The 14,966-nt window shown below is 35.1% G+C and overlaps 1 protein-coding gene across 3 annotated transcripts in view; it reads right to left on the bottom strand.

The window, feature by feature from the left end:
* TMX3 (thioredoxin related transmembrane protein 3) overlaps window positions 1-14,966 on the bottom strand; it is a 60,816-nt gene that overhangs the window by 9,528 nt on the left and 36,322 nt on the right. For all 3 annotated transcript variants that reach the window (XM_073331708.1, XM_073331709.1, XM_073331710.1), the window contains exons 10-13: window positions 6,329-6,427; window positions 3,710-3,767; window positions 2,531-2,584; window positions 948-1,004 (exon numbers count right to left, since the gene is read on the bottom strand). In XM_073331708.1, the coding sequence (XP_073187809.1) occupies window positions 948-1,004; window positions 2,531-2,584; window positions 3,710-3,767; window positions 6,329-6,427 (268 nt within the window). The remainder of the gene's footprint in view (window positions 1-947; window positions 1,005-2,530; window positions 2,585-3,709; window positions 3,768-6,328; window positions 6,428-14,966) is intronic.

Raw genomic sequence — 14,966 nt, forward strand, 5'->3', positions numbered from 1 at the left:
CCCACACCACTGACATACTTTTTTTTTTTTAAAAAAAGCAGCTGTAGTCTGAATTATGTAAAAGGCACAATTTATCAGAACTGTGCCAAATTCATCAAGGGTCTACCTTGGCTGAGGTTCTTGAGGTTGATGGAATCTTCACCAGGATACCAATATGCCTTGACGCAAAGCAGCTGTAATCTCCACTGGGGCTCCACTGAGAATTCAGGGTGCTCCAACTCCATAATCCTAAATTAGCCTTAAGTCTAAAAATGGAGCCTTGGCTAACCATATGTCCCACATTTCAGGCAATGATATACAATCATTTTATTTTGCTAGTCACTTCTTTTCCAGAACAGAGACAAACATGAAATTCAAGTCACCCAAAGAAAGCAACAACCATAAAAAGTGCATTAGCGCAGAGAGAAAAAATCCATAAATTCGCACTCATACATATACCGTCTTATGAAATGACCAATGAACATAAATAAATAATGTCAATTTAGCTATCTTTCTTGTAAATGACTTGAATTATTTCTATTATTTCACTGTTTCTTTTAAACCACATAACATTTGGGAAATATGTTAACTTCTAATAAAATTTGTAGTAGTACAACGAAATGATTTTTAAAAAGTAAGCCTCACCAGGCAGCACTGTCCTAATGGTATATTTGCTACTTAAATATCTATAGTAAAACTAAAACCTTATGTACTTGTAGTACAACAGACAGAAGAGGATTTGGAATTCAAGACTACAAGTTGGCCAAGAGAAAAAGGTTGATGCTTCTCTTCTAGTAAGTAAAGTTATAAATACATGGGAGAAAATAAATTTCTTCAAATCTTTTTAGTCTGATAGTTTGAGTGACTAAGGAGCGCAGAAGCGGCATCAACAGAGCGCTTCTTCAAACCAGTAGCACAATTGGTACAACCACAGATCAGGGAGAATATTCAAGTCAGAATTTACTTACTCCATTAGTAAGCTATTAATATAGTCGTTACCGTCCATATGGCCAAATTGGAAGTTCCTATGGAAGATACAAAGAAACAAGAAGTAAAGCCCAATCAATTGTACATTAAAGAAATGAAAATTATAGACAGTCAAAAATATTCTTCCTACAATATTTCTCTAATAAAACGGAAAAACTACGTAGGGCAGCAGCAACTGCTACAGTCTTCACATTCATGTATTACTATAAAGATGTAAAAGTATGGATTGGCTGCCATAGGAGGAGAGATTAATAAGACTGGGACTTTTCAGCTTGGAAAAAAGATGATTAAGGAGGAGGAAATATAATAGAGGTCTATAAAATCATGACTGGTGTGGTGAAAGTAAATAAAGAAGTGTCATTTTTTCCTTCTCAAAGTACAAGAACCTAGGGATCACCAAATGAAGTTAATAGGCAGCAGGTTTAAAACAAACAAAAGGAAGTATTTTTTCACACAATGCACAGTCAACCTGTGGAACTCCTTGCCAGAGAATGTTGTAAAGGCCAAGACTATAACAGGGTTCAAAAAACTAGATACATTCATGGAGGATAGGTCTATCGATGGCTATTAGCCAAAATGGGCAGGGACGGTGTCCCTAGCCTCTGTTTGCCAGAAGCTGGGAATGGGCTCCAGGGGATGGATCACTTGATGATTACCTGTTTTGTTCATTCCCTCTGGGACACCTGGCTTTGGCAACTGTCAGAAGACAGGATACTGGGCTAGATGAATCTTTGGTCTGATCCAGTATGGCCGTTCTTATGACTAACCTCCCAACTTACAAAACAGCCCACCATTCTCAGACGCTACTCTTTGTACCTTATTTTTTGGTCTGATACACTTACTACATGTTCACCTGGCTTAAAAAAAAATTAAGTCTGCAATGGGAGAAAAGAACAGAAGTGAACAAGCACATTCTTTTTTTTTCTGGATTACATAGACACCCCTGGAACACAGCAGGAAGATCAGATAGGGAGAAAAAGTGTAGCAATCGAATTCAGTAACTAAAAAACAATTTATTTATAAATGAATGTTTGCAAGGAGGTCTTTTTTTTCTTAAGGATTTTTAAAAAGATCTCAAACTTTAAGTTTCAGTTGACTGACAACAAGAATCATACTTGATTTTGGCAAACTAATAGGTTAATTATGGTGAAAGTATTGCCACGAAAACATTACAGTTCGTAACAGTTATGTTGCACAGTTTGCATTCCTGAAATGAGAATGCAATGATGAACAATCCATTAAATCAGTATTTCTCAAACAGGGGGTTACAAAATGCAATTAGGGAAATTACAATCTAAAGCAAAGAAAATCTCACTCCCTTACACCTCACACACCTTTACTCTTCAAGGTGAAGTATTCTGTCAATCTCTCAAAGACATAAACAAATAAATTACACAGGCTTATCCTTGTTATCATTGATACTTTATTGTAAATGTAAGATCATAAACTTTTTTACTTCAAATAAGGGACTGCCAACCTCAAAAGGTGAGAAACGCTACATTAAATGACAGGTATATAGGGCAGGGAATAAAAGCTATGCTACCATAGTACCACATACACATACCTGTGAAAATGGTCTCTGTAATCTTTAGCGACTTCTTGAATAACAGACTTTAGCCTATTTAAAAAAAAAAACTGTTACAACTATAATAGAGTCAACTTTGGATTTACAAGGTTCAAATAAATAATCATTTGGCTCTTTGAATAAGGAGTGAATGCTATCTACTCAGCAATGGAAAACAGTGATTCCCCTTTCTCACTAAGAAAACTCACCTTCCTCACAAAATGAATAAAGTACCTGTTAAAATGCTATCTTCATTGGACCAGACATAATTAAATCATCTCTACTGCCACCAGCAAATGTACCATACCAACCTCCAAGAAAATCCCAGTAAATGGTACAAATTAGCACAAAAAGAACTTAAGAACATAATCATTTTTAATAAATGAGTGTCTCCTGAAAAAGTCATGGTTGCCTAGAGGGTTATGTGTCCTCAATTTCCTTAGCAAATTAGTATCCAGCTGGATAAAAGGCATTCCTTCAAATGGATACCCAACACTTTATTCTAATGGTACAAATGACTAAACTTACTGATGATGTCTTTTTAAATATGTGACTGACAGTACAGAGTTGAAGATCAATCTTTAACAACATTTTTTTAAAATCAAAAGTAACCTCATAATTGGCTGACCTCTAGCTTTCTTTTCTAACTTTTAAATATTTAAAATTTAATTTAATACAATGATCTTAAAAGCTACACATCCTATTTGCAGGAAGATCACAGGATCCTGGACTCTGACTGGCCCTACCTATAGTTATGCAATAATAATCAATGTTCTGTCAAGATACTTCTTATAAAAGGCCCAATTTTCACCTGCAATTGCACCTGAAAAATCCTATATTTGCATTTCAAATCTATGTAAATGAATGCACAATTAACCCTTTTAATTATGGTACTTCCTGTAGCCCTTAATCATCAAGTAGTCATATATGCCTTAGTGGGGCCACTCACTAAGGTCTACAGAATCAGGTCTTCGTTAAGTCTAGCACTCTCAGAAAATGTGCAAATATCAGTGCTTTTCAGTTCAACTCTCACTTTGTGAACATTTAAAACAGCTTCAAGAATTTGAATATTCCTTTCCGATATGAGGTAAACTAGTAAAGATAAATCTTGATGACATTCCAATATCCAAACCAGCACAAATTCTTTACTTTTCACAGTGAATGTCAATAATACTGTACCTGGTATGTTCAGCTGAAGAGTTTTTGTCATCAATAATCGCAATCGCCACAAGTTTTCCTAAAATACAGAATAAGATATCTAAATTCACCATATTACTCTTGCAAGGGAATCTTATTATTTTGTCTGGGAAGTTGAGATCACTACCACCTCCCATTCTCCAACTCTCAGATCATAGAACCATTCAGTTTTGAAAACAATTACCCAAATCTTGGGGTGTACAAAGAGCCCTTCTCAACTGTCCTAAAGAAGCTATACAAACATCTGATTACATACATCAGTTTGTACTAATCTATTGAAAATAAATGAAATGTGACTGAATGCCAGATTAGCATGACTATTGGAAAAAATAAAGAGGGGAAATCAAGTTTGTTCCAGTCTCTCTGTTCACAACCACCAGAGCTCTGTCGTTTTAAAAGTTCAAAACGTTATTTGTATCAACTCATTAATCACTGTTGTGACTTGATTTGTTTAATTAAAAACTTTGTGTATTATTCTTTACAACTTACATGAAGAAATGTTAGAATTTTATTTGAATTCTTGGCTGTGCCACCAGGTCAGAAAAATAGCTTCTTATATGGTTTGTAGTCCACTGTTAGAAGAACTTCACTTTCAAATCACCCTGTGCACAGACTTATTGAATAACCATGTAGAATGTAATGGAGACAAAAATTCTGAATTTACTGGTCTTTGCTTGGTTTAGTTCGTGAAGTTTTGAAGCACCTTTCAATCGTTTATATTTAGGTCAAATTATCTCCTATGTCGGGCAAACTCAGCACAGGGAGTAAGAAATGCCTCAAGTTTTGACTGAATTTTTTTCAAATCACTCCTCCCCCCGTGTTAGGAAAGTTGAGTTTTCCCACAGTGGAATGAGCAGTGAATTGGCCACCTAAAATCTCAAGATCTAGGCAAACAACATAGTGCTACTTATCATCCCCAGCCTCCAAGGCTCCAATACCTCCCTACTGATTGCTGCTGCCCCTGAACTGCACCCCAGGCAAGGAGATTCATGTAGGGGGAGAACACACATAAGATGGATAATATTGACAATGTCAATATTCTCCTGTTCAGGGAATCCTTGAAGGGTTCGAGAATCAGAAAAGAGATAATGCAACTTCCACAGCTCCTCCCCATTCCACTTCTCCATGGTGCAGTTGCAGAGGGATTTCTTTGAGGTTGGGAGAAGGACTAAAAATGTGATGGGGGTGGGGACTTTCTCCCATCACCTTCCATGCTCCCACCACAAACTCACTTGTCCTTGTTCCCTTTAGACCTTAACATATTAACATCTCAATGCCTCTTTATTAGAGACACTTCTCTCAAGTGCTTTTGAGATTTCTAGAGAAACGTGGATGAATTCACAAGTCTCATTGTGGGCAAGATATTCCTTCATAATGATATTGGACACAACTTGAAGATATGTATTCTTTATCGCATTGACAGAATCAACTGTCTCTTGCTATTTCGCAAAATAATCACTGTTATAACTAACAGGATTTGCTAATACTGATGATGGAACTGAAACTATAATTAAAAGATGTTCCAGCACTTTTATACATTTCTATTTATAAGACAGAAACTGCTATACACGTTCATAATGATCTAAATTAGTGGACATTTTACTTTCTTGAATTTGAAAAAAGTCAGTGTTTTGGTCTATAAAGGCCTACATTTTCAGAGGTAGATAGCAATTTTGGACATCCAACTTGAGAGATCTTAAAAAGGGGTTGGTTTTCAGAGAGTGACTAAGCACTTTCCGAAAATCAGGCTCCTTCAAGCCATCTTAAGTTTGGTATCTAGTTACCTCTGAAAATTTACACCGTAGATGTTAAACTACACTCATGTATCTATTTTAAACACTAGCTGTAATCCTGTACCTCTCAGGTGTATAGGATAACAGATTATTCTTCTCAACTGAAATTCCACAAACCAAATAAATTTTGATTTAAAAGAAGTACCATCATGAATATCCATTATTTTTTCTCCTATCCAACCCCCAAACAATTCAATACAATTGAGCCAAACTAGGTTTGCAATGCTCCTTAAACATACATTACAAAACTCTCATACATACATACATACATACATACATGTTCACGAGGCTCTTGGAGGGTAATCTACACAACACCAATGAAACATAGTTTAGTCTAATCTCAACCTTGTAGTCTACTCAGTTTCGCTGAACAGTACAGAATTGGCAACACTATACTGTGTGTATTTTGGAGCTAAAAATAAGGGCTTCATCCAAAGTCCATTAAAGACAACGGAAAGACTTACACTGACTTCAGTGGGTTTGGATCAGTCCCTAAATGCAGAAGGTTTTCCTAAAATAAAGAACAACACATCCAGATTTCCTGCAGAGTTTAGTCAGGAATCATGCATGCTTTCTATGATCTTTCTAGACAGATGAAATTTGATTTAACTCCGCCCAATTGTGATTAGGTATTAAAGTATGTGTACTGAGGTCCACGTGAGATTTTTAGTGTAGTAAGAATCAACTGGGAAGTATGAGCCTTAAATCTGAATGTAATTTCTTTTGGAGGCTTAAAAATAATTTTTATTCCATTTTCTTTGTGGCTTCAGTAAATATTGTAAATAACTTGAAGGTGGGAGCTTCTTACCTGTATCTCCAAGTTCATAGAGTGTAAACCCATCTACATTAAGATACGCTTGGAATCTCTCTCGGTTTATCCAAGATGATAGATCACCATCTTCATATTCTCCAAAATGGAAAAATTGAGAATATTAACACCAGCAATTCAGTAAGAAAATTGCTAAATGGTTAGGATGGACAGTAAGTGCAGAAATATATGGCTGTATAAGGTAATACTCTACCTTCCACTTCTGAAGATATGGGTTAAAATCTTAAATGGAAAAAAAAGTTTGGTGATTTCATACATTCCTCAAATGTTTCGAAGGGGCATGACTGACAGCCTTTTCTTCAGAAAAGCCCAGGAGGGAGAGTAAAAGGCAAGCAACATGGTGCTAGCAAAAGGCAGACCACTTTGATTATGTGTAAATTGTAAATATGGAATTTTCTTCACTGTAACGTTTTAAGTACTTTAAAAGTCACCAAAAATTACCAGTTTTATTTGCAATTAAAGACTTTGTTTTCTCAAACCACAAAATCTATTTTCGATATATCCACGATACTGTTGATTGCAAAAGGCAATTATGATGCAGCAAGTTGGCAAAAAGGAATGGTTAACATCCTCTAAAATTTAGAAATGAAATTACAAAATAAAGCAGTAAGGACACAAAAAGAAACAAAGCTGTGACCTAATATGGACTTAAAATACAATAAAATTGCATACAAAAAAAACACATGGTGAGCTGAACAACAAATATTTGGACACAATCACACAGAATGAGTCATATTGGGAAACTCTAACGTCGACTATTAAGAGGTTAATGCTTCCGGATATGACTAATCAAACATTTGTTATGGCGTGAAGGGTACAGCTAACTTGAGATTTTAAAAATAGACCATTTTTGAGTTAACGAAGCACCCTTCATTTCCTATACCAACTCTCAAAAGTTCTTTATGCTGAAACATGCTTCCCTCCTTCCTTGTTTGTTCAGATAAGAAAACAAAATAAAACAATGGCATAACAGTATTATAACAAACTTTTAAAGTGAATTTATTATGGAAAATGAAAATGAAAAAGAAAAGGTATGGGAAAGTTCATTCCCAAAGGGTAATTTCTTTACTAGTGAATAGTTTCTCTTGAGACTATTAATTTTTTTTTTTTTAGCTTAAACAGTATTAATGTAATGGTTTCAAACATTGAAACAGGTTTTAACTAATAAAACAATAGCAAGTAAACATTAACCCTCCTAAGACTGTCATTTTCCAGAGGACCCAATAAATGAATAGGTAGGAGGATATAATGATACATTTATGCCCACTATCTCACTCAAATAGGTTTATAGCAGAACTACAAATTTATTAAGGGGGTAGTGTAGTCTAGTGGTCAGGATGCTAAACTAGGAATCAGGAGATATGGTTTATTCCTGGCCCAGGCATTAAACCATTATGTGACCCTGGACAATTCACTTTACGACAGTAGAACCCAGTTTATCCAACACTTCGTTATCCAGCTCTTCGTATTAACTGAAAAACCGGCGTGCACAGGTCCAGAAGCACGCAATATCTCTGTTGGCTGCTAGATAGAGCTGCTGCCTTGCACTTTTTCCATTCTCTGGATTATCTGAATTTTTGATGATCTGATCTGGCCCTGGCCCCAATTAGATTAAACAGATTTCTGCTGTACTTTGTGAGTGTTTCCCCTCTCATTCTTTGTCACCTCTACTTAGATTATGAGCTCTTTGGGGTCAGGGACTATTTCTTAATATGTTTGTATAATACCTAGCACTGGTACCCTGATCTCAGCTGAGATCTATAGGTGTAAATGTAATACAAATAAATCATAATAATTAATAATGTAGGCACATTTATAAAACAATCATCTAAATGAAGTGATAGTCCTATTGCACAACTTTTTGGCCTCTATATTAAAATTGCTTTTATTATATCAATGTATTTTCTTTAAGAAACATGAGACATCACAGCTTGAGTAAAATTTACTTAGACTAAAATTTAAAAAGACTGCCAGCAGTGACAGGAGCTCCATGCAGCTGGACCCTACCACCTGTGCAGAGACCCACTGATGTTTGGCACAGATATCTGCATGGAACTGCTTGAACAGTTGGGTTTAACTGTAGACATTAAGTAACTAGTACTTCTTGGCTTTGCTTTTTCTTTTGCTTTGTGGCAAAGGTACACCAGAGCCTATTTTTAACTAAATGGGACAAGGAAGAAAAAACGTTTTATAAATAGGTCCCTATAACAAATGATGTTTTAGTTACACTAGATTAAGGTAAAATATAGCCTAATAGGGAGGGCATTTTAGGAATATTTTGCTTGTTTTCCTACCTTGTTATTCTATGAGGTAGGAGGACTTAAATAATTGCATAGGGAATTGAAGAAAACCTAATCCCAGATACTTACTGTTTAGATATCTTTGAGAATATCTACTGGATAATGAAAAAAAGCCCTCTAAAGCAGATATAAATGCATATGTTGCTAACCTATCTAGAGTTATTCCAAATGAGAATTTATTGTAAAATAATTAAAAGTAAATTTGTCAAATGAAAGACAGATATTATTATTTGAAGAAGTTCATTTTGGATTTCTTTAACCATTCACAGTTTTGTCTAAACATTCTTTTGATACAAATCAATAGCTGATTTTGAAAATACTTCACTGCTATATTTCTATGTGGCCACTCATCTGGTCTACACTGTTTTGGTGCTTTATCAACACAAATTTAAAAAAAGGCATCTTAAAACTAAAATTATACTTTTCAACAATTTTTCATTTCTGTGCTGACAGCAGAAATTGATAAGATTAACCCAGTGCAGTTTAAACTTGTAAAGTTTCAGTTTTGGTTTCCATTCTCAAATAGGCTTTTGGGGAAATCCGACCTCCAAGTCTAAGCCAATAAAACAAGCACACGTAAACAGACTATTTCATTTTGGAGGAAAGCACAAAGAGGCAAAGCATTAAGGCAAGCAAAAGATTTTCATTATCCTCATCAGAAATGTCTCATTCCAGTCTACTATTAATCTTATGGTAAGTGAATATTTAAATTTATACTTTGCCAGTATGAGATAGTGAAATAAAAAAAAAGATAATTTTATGTTTTTTATTTCTGATTAAAATAAAAAAAAAGTGTGCTCCTTTCTATGTGTCAGTCTAGGAATCTAACTTTAAAAAATGTAGGTAATATTTTTCCATTTAAAATTTCAAAATTAAAGTTGACTGTTGTCAAGACCATCTGCTAAAAACAATTAACACATTTTAAACAGCTGAATAAGGAAAAATGTTTTCTGAGTTTTGTTTGTTTGATTTAAATAAACCCGAGCACTATTAGGAAAAATGTCAGGTTAAGTAGATGCAGAAATGTCAGACAATCCACTAGTTTTATTCATAAATTTATGCTTTTTTTAGGCTAACTTCTCAAATGCATTGCAGAAAAAGCATGGATATAACTATTAAATTCAAGCTACCAAGTCAAATAATGGAAATACAGCTCAAGAGTGAAGATCAACAATTAATAGACACTTTAAAGAAGATTCACTTTAGTCTTCCTTGTGGTATCCAACAAAGGGAGACCACAGTCACTGATAGAAGACTGCTGTCTTATATGTTTTTAATCAAGAGAATGACTAGAGTGGATATATGGACATCTGCTCATTTAATCAAAAGAATTATCCTGCAAATATCAGAGGCATTATGTTCTTCCACCACTGGAAACAAGTCTATGAAACAAACCATGATTACCACCAAACGAAGCCATGCACCTATCAAGAAGTGATAAAATACACTGGCACAGTGGTAAGAAAAGTAGTGAAATAAAAACATAGGGTACTGGAAATGGGGTAAGTGTGCAAATACATTTTTGGGAGTTGGGATTTGAACTAGTTATCATATACCCTTTCCAAAATTCAGACAACCATAGTTAATACCATTGAGGATAGCAACAACTTTATCTAGAACAATCTGGAGGAAGCATTCATGGAAACTAGCAGTGGCAATGTCTCTTGAATAAAAGCCTAAAGAATTCTGAATAAAATCGGTGTGCAGACACCCTCAAGTTATCTCATGTATATTATAAAACACTTACCATTTTATAGCACTTCTGCTCCTCCTTATTGTTTTCATGTAAACGACTGACATTATTTTGCAATGTGAAATTTCTAACTTTTTTCCAATGTTTACAAAAATAAATGTTTTTTTAAAAATAAAGCTAAAAAGTATAAATCTGTTCTCTTTCCTGTATATTTTTTTGATTTATTAAAGAAAGGTTACCATACCAGTTGTTTTGCAACACAAGTTGGTCTCACAGCTGAAAACTACTTTTCACACCCTGCCCTCCCCTTCTCTCCCCACACACACTTGTAGAATATGTTATTAAGTCTAGTGGATTGTCACAATAAGTTATAGAGGTCAGTCTGGCCACGGTGGGGGAGCAGGGAGACTAATGTATTTTACAGAAAGACATTCCAAGTTACTGTTTAACACCATTTAACATGTACAGAAAGATGTTAATACTGATAAAAATAGTATTATAATTTATTCTTCTAATTATAGGTTATTACAAACTCATTTGATTTTACTGAATTTACAAAGATAAAATTATTTTTACATATATAATACTAGTGGAATATGATAGCTCACATACTTTCTTTTGATTACTTATTTAATTAAATGAAAATGTCAAGCTAATTAAGGAAACTCCTAAGAAATCTCTTTTTGTGAACCAGTGACATCTTTAAAAACATAGTAAACAAGGGAGATATGGCCAGCCTGACACTGCTACAAAGGCAGTTTGATGTGTACATTTTAATTTCAGGGCATACACAAAAATTTGAGGCATTTGAGCAAGTTATTCCAACTTGTTCTTTGATAGAATATTTGATAGGAGTCTTTAATTACAAACATATACAAATGGAAGGTGGTAAATCTAGAAACCGTGTCATCTCACAGAACAGAACACCTCCCCCTTGTGCAAGACATCAATGTAGTACAGACATGACTTATCTCAAGAAAATAAACTTTTTAAGATGTTTATGTTTTAGAGAGAGGCTGGCTGTGTAAAAGAATGTGGGGATGTTCTTTATTTAGGATATTCAAAAGAGGAGAGATCCTTAGGATGTGTTTTCAGAGCCATAACCTAAATCACGCCCCCCCCCCCGCCTTTGCAAAGAAAATCTTTAGTTTAAATCCACACAAAGAATTTTAGAAATATCCTTGTTGAAACTGATTTATTTAATAAACATCCTGAAGTCTTCATTCTTCAAAAGTTAAGGAAAACATTTATTGATGGGAAGTATTTTGCAGAATATATTGGTTCCTTCAACACGCAAATGAAAGCCTTTGTTTTCCCTCAAATGCTTCAGATGGCAAAAGCTTCTTCTGAGATGTATATCTGTGAATATTTTGTACCTACAGTAGAACCTCAGAGTTATGAATATGAGAGTTACAAACTTACCAGTCAACCATACACCTGATTTGGAACTGGAGGTATACAATCAAGCAGCAAAGCAAAGCAAAAGGAAAAGAAAAAGGAAAAGGAAAAAGCAAATACTGTACAGTACAGTACTATGTTAAATGTAAACTACTAAAAAAACAAAGGGAAAGTTGAAAAAAATATTTGACAAGGTAAGGAAACCATTTCTGTACTTGTTTCATTTAAATTAAGATGGTTAAAATCAGCATTTTCTTCTGCACAGTAAAGTTTCAAAGCTATATTAAGTATTAAGTCAATGTTCAGTTGTAAATTTTTGAAAGAACAACCATAACGTTTGTTCTCAGTTACAAACATTTCAGAGTTATGAACAACCTCCATTCCTGAAGTGTTTGTAACCCTGAGGTTCTACTTCAAATGCAAGTCTTCATATAATAACACCCTGATATCAGTATCTGAATATTAATACACTTTATGTTTGATGTTATAACTGAATAATAATGTAAGAAGCCATGTGAATATGAAATACTTATATGAATTGGAGAATTAACTAGTTATCTGTCAACTTTTAAGCAACTTCTTTACCAAACTCAAGAAGAGATAAAAATCCCCCCCACCAAGATTAGATTGGTAAGAAGAGACAACACATTCTCTGATGACAAGTTAAGTTCAAAGACGCTCTTTAAGAATCACTTACGTTTAAACAGACCATTTTAAGAGCTGAAAGATCTTTTTATAGGACATAGGAGCATTTGGGCTCACTTGAATTTCAACTCATATTACACCCTAAAAGAACCAAAGGGATCTCTCAGAAAATAAACTGAACAGAGTAAAAACTTTATCTTCAAAGATGTTCTAAGAAATTCCCACCAAAAAGACAAAGGCAATATAATCCTGAAGTTGACTGAATTACAATTACAATGCATTAGGAGATCGCATATTCATAAGCTGAAGATTCATAAGCCACCAAGACTATCCCCTGAAGCGGACAAACAAATGAAAGGTGACAGAAGCTGGTATATTAATTTACTGGACCTCTTGAAATATGTGCCTTTCTCCTTCAGTGAGACTGTGGAAAAAGTATAAATTCCTCTCAATTGAGACATGCACTCCTCAGGTTATAGGTTTTTATTTTTTAATCCCTAATCATATTACATTTACACTTATACCGCTCTTGAACCATTATAAAGTCACACACTCTTACACACACTTAAACTCACAGCACTCATCTTGGCACACCCTGTTCATCTCATCACATCTTCAAGACAACCCCTCGATAAGCAAGCAAACAGCAGCAACAAGACAGAAAGAAAGAAAGCCACTACATTGAATCAACACCACCTTCCAAACCCAGCACTTCTTCACCATGACTCCATTACTGAAACTTCAGCATCACTTGCAAGAGGAAGTTTGCAAAAGCACTGTCTAGAGAGTAGATTTAATATTTAATATTTCTTGTTCATTTTAATGGAATACTGAAGTGCTACTGTAATTTAAGGTATTCCCAGCTTCTCCTGTTAAAAACCATATTATTTAGACTATGTACTCCTGGGGAGGAGACGTGCTAATCTTGGTAAACAAATGAATAGTGGGATTTAATTTGAAGGTAAAATTCTTAATATTTAATTTGCCTGCCTCAAGACTGGTCCTTAAATGGCTTCTTTTCAGTAAGAATTAAAACCTTCAGTTTCACAGAATTTAGTTAAAATCACTTACATTTGCCCATTTATAAACTGTGTAGATTATCCATGCTAAACCAAATAAGATTCGCCAACCTTTCAAACAAAGTTTCTATAATATGTTTTATTTATTCATGATCAACTAATACAGGACTCTGCTGATTTTGGGAATAATGTACTTTGCTCTTATCTCAACTAGAGAAGATTGTGCCCACCAGAGCATATCTTCTCTTGAGGCGTAATCTCTGTTGACAGATCTCCACAGAGAGACGTACAGAAGAGTCTGTAGTGGAAGTAACCATTATTTATTGCTTGTGCTCTGTTTTTGTTTCATTTTGTTCAATTATTGTCTTCCTTTCTTTCTCTTTCTTTCGTAATAAAACAGTCACAGTCTGTGCTTGTCTTTAATTGTGATGTCCCTTACAGCCTGGTAAAAATCTAAAATAGTATGAGTCATATCCCTGAACTGGCATTGAGACAATTATTAATATCTGGCCTAACATTTCTCGTTTCTCCAGACCTCAAGTTTTAGTAATTTGGGGGATAAAATTGCGTGGCGTTCAACACCTGAAAACATCCTTTCTAGCTACCACAGCTTATAGTTTTTTGTATTACAACCGGTATCCCCATGACTGCCTATTTCACCCAGCAGAAGCAGGAGGGCAGGAAGGTGGGTGGGAGATAGCTATTATATCTTCTGTGTTGATTTCTAGTCTCATCCTCTACAAATACACTAGCAGGAGCAGTAATGCTGTCCAGATACTTCCTAAACCATCTATACACACCACCCCATGACAAACTACTACTCTACTTATGTAGATTTCTAAGGGAATCAACTTCTGTAAAAGTTTTAAGCCTGATGCACCGCACATTTTTTGGGAACAAAAAAAGTTTTAAATTAAATTTCGGAACTCAGATCATACAAAGAACATTACATTTTACATGAGGTCAACTACATTTAAACCTCAAAAGGGACAACATATAGTCAGCCAAATTTTAGCCTTGCTGATAGTAAACTACTGAGGTTTCAAAAGAGATAAACTGATGTCCCCATATGTACAGTGATTTCAGTACAAGGATTTTAACAAACAAATCTTTGCTGTTTCAGACTGCCTAGGAATAACAACAGTTACAGTACCTACCTTTCCGTGACTGTTGTACTTCCAGATGTGTTGCACTTGTCCACTCCACTTCAGGCGTGTGCACAACTCAGGCACAGCTGTTGGAGATTTTTCCCTCAGCAGTACTCGCTGGGGCAGCGCAAGTGCCCTCCGGTGACTTGCACTACTACACGCAGCCATGCTGCCCCTGTCCCCTACCCCCTCAGTTCCTTCCTACCAGAAAGATTCAGTGAGGGGAAGGAGGGTGGGTCATGGATGGACAAGTGCAACATATCTAAAAGAACAACAGTTATGGAAAGGAAAATAACCATTTTTTTTTCTTTGAGGGATTGCACATGTCCATTCCATTGTAGTTGACTCACAAGCAGTTCAAACTGGAGGTGACTCTAACTGAACAGAGACTGTAGGACCACTCATCGAAGTCTG

Source organism: Lepidochelys kempii, chromosome 2, assembly GCF_965140265.1.
Source record: "Lepidochelys kempii isolate rLepKem1 chromosome 2, rLepKem1.hap2, whole genome shotgun sequence".
NCBI lineage: Eukaryota > Metazoa > Chordata > Testudines > Cheloniidae > Lepidochelys > Lepidochelys kempii.